Source organism: Amblyomma americanum, chromosome 2, assembly GCF_052857255.1.
Source record: "Amblyomma americanum isolate KBUSLIRL-KWMA chromosome 2, ASM5285725v1, whole genome shotgun sequence".
Classification (NCBI taxonomy): Eukaryota; Metazoa; Arthropoda; class Arachnida; order Ixodida; family Ixodidae; genus Amblyomma; species Amblyomma americanum.
In genome coordinates, this window is record NC_135498.1 from 180,665,603 (window position 1) to 180,671,010 (window position 5,408).

The 5,408-nt window shown below is 48.0% G+C and overlaps 1 protein-coding gene across 1 annotated transcript; it reads left to right on the forward strand.

Annotated features, from left to right (window-relative positions):
• Window positions 1–267: 267 nt before the first annotated feature.
• On the forward strand, window positions 268–5,149 carry LOC144119345 (uncharacterized). The gene is made up of 3 exons (XM_077651988.1): window positions 268–651; window positions 2,571–2,766; window positions 3,508–5,149. Exons 1-3 carry the CDS (start codon window positions 325–327, stop codon window positions 4,992–4,994), a joined length of 2,010 nt encoding a protein of 669 aa, XP_077508114.1. The 5' UTR covers window positions 268–324; the 3' UTR covers window positions 4,995–5,149.
• The last annotated feature ends 259 nt before the right edge of the window (window positions 5,150–5,408 follow it).

Here is a 5,408-nt window from a genome sequence, read left to right on the forward strand (position 1 = left end):
ACAGCATATCGGCGTTTCTAGACGTTTCTAGCTTTATTCTAACAGTGAAAGAACGCATTCAGGATGCACAGCTGAATCTTAATTTATTACTTTCTGTACATGAAATTTTGCTCAAAGTGTGGCTACAGCGGAGCAGGTGCTTCAAAACAAAATGCAAGGGTATTCACTCTAGCAGCCAGCAAAAACTGCACCATCTCGCTGCAAAAATTGTTCCATTGCGTTCTATGCCGTAAGAGTGAACACTAGATCTAAGGAAGACGAAGAACGAAATCTTGCCTCTCCTGCGCCGTGCAATCACCTATTCGCACTGAAAAAGCCTATCGAATGGCCATGATGTCGGTGCAGGTCCATGAAGACCTCCGGCAAAGCACTTTCTTTCGGCGGCTGCTCTGCACTGTAGTCTTGATCGCGGTGATGTCGTTCCTGGTGTCGCTGCTGCGACCCTTGCAGACCGCCACCAGCTTGACACCCCTTGCGTCAGCTGAGCTGCCAGCCTACGTAGGTAGTTGGTCGGCACAAGGAACTGGCTTCCGCTACCGCTGCGACCGGGCGTCGAAAGACGCCCGCGAGGCCATCAACTACTACGCCGACCCGTGTGAGGACTTCCATGCATTTGCCTGCTCGCCAGTTCGAAGGAGCGGCCAGAGACAGGTAACGTAATTCTGTCCTGCTGCAGCGACCACCAAACTGGTCTTCTTTCTCTAAAAAAACTCTCAAGACGTACAGTGCGGTCAACTATAGCAGAAAGCGCATAATCGGAATTTGGCAGGCCCGTATGCTCATGGCTTTTCCATTCAATTCAAAGAAGTCGTCCACACGGGCACCCATCCCATGTGCAGCGCTGGAACATTAAACCCTAAATACCATATCATACCGAACGACTAGACTACCTCTCCAGCATCAAAACTCAGGTGTTCTTGTTTTTTTCAAGTTTTGTCAGTGGTCGTCAACGATTTCTAACGCTAGATTTCGAATGACAATAATTTTTGGGTTTGAGAGCTGAAGAGGCGGTAACTATATCACTGATGAAGGGGAATAGAAACTTAAAAGGGAAAGCAATCGTTACAAAACTCAACTCTGCAAGTTTAAATCAGAGCTCATCTACAAAATTGGGTAGTGGTTGGGTTTGTACCTGGCACCCCATATTTCTTATGACTAACCAGCGCTCGTTCCGATCGGGATGCTCAAGACCTTGTCATCGCTTCGTCCGCTAGCGTGGTTAGTGCGCTGCTAGTGCTTTTGCAACTTAGAGCAAGTGTTATGTAGTACTGTATTAGTTAGTGTGCCCTCAGAGTGAAAGCAACTCCGTGGGCTACAAATTTAATCGCAGGGTGTTTTTTACTCTTGCCTCAAAACCTCAGTGGCCAGACGTTACTTGACCTTCATGGAAATGTGGCTTCCGTGGCCGGGTTTTAACGGTCAATCGCTTAATCAAGAGCCGGACATGATAGCCACAGAACCACTGCGGCTGGTGTGCTTTTGCAACCTTCCGCCAGTAAGGAACCATGAGAGCGCGCCTGCACCAAAACTTACCGGGTCTCCCGAGCGCCCTTGAACATTGCTGAGCCCATTTAGCCACGCAAAATATGTGCTTTTTCTACGAACAAGTGCCATGGTTTAAAGTTGCATTATGTGTGATGCGCCGATCCACGTTCAGAAACATGAAATGTTAGGAAGACTTTAAAAGAAAATTGGATGGGGCACGTACTCTTCTCCTTAATGGTATGATGCGACAGTGTAAGGGGGTAATTCTCATACAGGCAGAAGGTAATTGCCTGCATTTTATTCAGAGATAACTGGGAGCCCCCGAACCCCTCCTGGCGTAGTGGTGCAGCGCTGAAGGGATGCGCCCCTGTTCTGCGATGGCAGGTGCTTCTAGCGATGGGCCTTTTGCGACCCAGGTTGCTCTTCCCGAGCGACCAATAATTTAACTGCCACCTCCCACTGGGGAAAGTTTTCTCACTATCCAGTGGGCAGATTGTGGTGACCCCTCAATGTCACGTGGACTAGGTACTCGACGTACCTCCTAGGTTGTTCTTTAGGCAGCCGCTACCAGAGCCATGCCCGTGGCTTTTCACTCATAACGCCGACGCCGACAACGCCCACAAAAGGTTTTCTAGATAATGGGGCCTTTAACGCTATCGCGTCAAAGTATAGCTATATAGCTGAGTTTCCTTGGATTAAGGTCATTGTAGTTTGTGGACTAAAAACTAGATAGCCCTCATAACAGAAGCCCAAAAGGGGCGCTCTTGACAGTACCACATCTGTGGTCATGCCATGTGGTGAGCTCGAAAGTGATCGGTCGCCTCGAGGGTACAGCAAAGGCATCGCCCTAATTTTTCCCCTCACGAATTTGTCTAAATGCCTTTGTATTTTCTTCTCACTTGTTGCACGATATTTTCTTTTTCTTCCTTCCTCTGTAGTTGGTGTATCCACAAGGCAAAAAAACAAAATATCGTAAACGTGGAAGCAGGCTAGGCGAGTTAAGTAAACAGCAGAGAGCGATGATAGTGTCGCTGTGTCCTCGAAACATGAGCTGCTTTCTTGTTTCTCTATTTCAACCTTTTCAGCGTGGTGAGGAGAGTGAATTGCTCAAGCGCGCGTTGACCGAGCTGTCTTTCAGCAATGAGAGTCAAGACGTGGCCGTGCAAGCGGGTGTGGCCTTCAACTCGTGCCTCGTTACGCCCTTTCCCCTGAATTCCACAGTGAAGCAGAACATGCGTGACATCTTCGACATCACGAAACTAACCAAGGAAACCCTTTTGAGTAAGCTGCTCTATATCGTAGTTCCTTTCGCACACTGGAAAAATTTGACGGAGCGTTCTACGCTCCATGATTCTGTTTCAAGCTAGCGGAGCAGCCCTGCGATCGGTTCCGATTTGGAGCGAAATAATTCCTGTTAAAAGGGCAAAGCAGATAAAAAGAAATTATTTTTATCGCGGTATCTCACCTTGTATACAGTGTTTCAGGCATTCTACACATTGTTTCAGCGTTACTTTATTACTGACTTCGCGCTCAAAATGAGATAAGAATGTCGTAGTTTGTTCACCAGAAGATGCTGCGGATGGTAGTAGCGAGTTGTCGCTGGCGAATTTAGGTTTGTTGCGACTGCCGGTAGCCATCTTAGGAAACTAATAGTGCAATTCTCAGGAGACTAAACAGAGAGAACACAGAAAGAGGCCTCCAACTGCGCTTTTAAAAAGCCTTCTAACCTTGGAGCAAAACGTCGCGTGCCCAATATCATGTAACCACAATGTGTTTAGAAAGCAGGAAGTCGAAGGTTGCGACTGGCAACAAATTAACCGCAATAATGACGGTCTTGAAAACCACCTCTGTTAAGCGTACATGCCGAACAGCTGCGCTAGGAGGTTGCTAATGAATAAGTGCTGCAAAAATTACTTTTTTCTCATATCCAATCTTAAGTGCACAGTTCAGCTTGAAGCAAAAGCAACAGTGCAAAGGTATCGAAATAATGTGCTCTTGATTTCACTCTCTCTCTTGCTGCAGGATCGATAAGGACTCCGCGGGACATCTTCAACCTCACGGCATTGCTTTCTTACAACTACGGAAGCAAGCCATTCGTGTCTTTCGAGTCCAGTGCAAGCAGAGCCCTGACAATTCGCTTTTCGAGGCCATTCTCTTCATATCTGAACAAGAGTGCCGTCGAAGCTATCTTTATGAATGTGGCTGAGGTTTTCTATGCCGAAAAAAAGGCACGATTGAACGTTATCAATGCCCTCATGTCTGCAGACAAAGAACTGGGAAAAGCTTTGGCTGGAGTGAAAATATATAACTCCTCTCCGAAAGCTATCGCAAGAGCCGCTGGAGAATACGTGAACCCCGGTGAATGGCGAAAAATTGTTGGGACATACATTTCGCCCGATGAACGCCGGTCAGAGGAAACAGTGGAGGAGGCTGAAGGAATGAAAGAAGTTTTCAATGTTCTCTTCCGCCGACTGAAACCAGATGAAGCTACGGTTTACGCCATGTCCCACGCCCTTATGCCAAAACCGATGGTTCAACTGCTGCTAGAAGACGACCGTTCAGAAGCATGCCTTCTACTGGTAAGAAACCTTTTCGGAGCCGTCTGGGAGGACCTGGAGACCTACATATTAGGATTCTTCGACGATAACCACGAAGCAGAGTCCGTGGCTACGACGGTCCTTTCCACTCTCAACGCGATGCTGTCCAGTCACCCAAGGTACGCTAACGAGGCCGAAGCTCGCACGGCTCTTGTCAAGCTGGATAAAGTGAGGTTCGACATACCATCGGCGAAGGACTTCGTTCCGACGCTGGGAAAAATCACACCAGATATGAGCTACGTGAGTGCCAATAGCCTGTACCGGAACATTCTGCTGTCTCAGATGAGTCCTGGGCCAGGCACAAACATTGCGAAAAATCGCACTGATAGCAGCAGGGTCAAATCCGGTCTTTCCGCATCGAGTGTGGCGCTATCAGCAGAGTCATTCAGGCCTTTGTCTTTCTGCCATGGCGACTATACCGAGCTAAACTTTGCCACACTCGGTACGGAGCTAGCTGCCGCTTTACTGCGCTACGTCAGAGAACCATATGATGAAGTTTTGCCATCCTCATCACCCACGAAGCGTAGCATCTTCTCTGCTCTTACCAGCAACGTCACGGCGTGCCTCGAGAGCGAGTCCAAGGATTTGTCATCCCTGAAAGTGATCCGGCAGGTTGCATTGCAAACTGTCGCCTTCCAAATTTCTCTGGAAGCCATGAAATCTCGTGCTATTGCTCGCACTCGTCCTCAAACCTGGGAAGAGGCTCCTGACGCTCCTGCGCGGCAGCAGACGTTCTTCGTTAGGTACTGCCAAGCACAGTGCGCCAAGAATCAGGATCGCTCGGGCGTAGCTACGCTGGACGCAGCTCACGCCTGTAATCTTGTGGTGATGAACTCTCCCGAGTTCACGCGGCTCTTCCAATGCGAACGAGGCGATCAGATGGTTCCTGCAGAGTACTGCTTGGCGCTATGAAGAGGAGTGATAGATTCCCTTCCTACGTTCATTAGTGGCAGCTATTTTAAGCTCTAAATGACTACCTTAAAGGTGTCTATGACGTAGCCACAAGGCATCACTTCTATAAAACCAGACAGGTGCGGTTCGAAATGAATTCTCTTCGTTTATTTCTTTTTCTGGGCAGATGTAAGAGTAATAAAGTAATGTTGGTCCCTTTCTTTAAACCTGTCAAAGTACAAACGTTGCAGCCTATCCGATTGATCTGAGGTTCTTCGAGCGAAAAACAGGATGTATGTTGCAATCTCGTGCACTGAATTCTTTTACGTAGTGCGAACAACGCATGGCTGCTACTTCAAAATTTTTTGTCGGGCCTTTCATATAAACGCACAAACGTGCGGTCATGGAAAAAACTTTGCAGAATGCGGATTCACG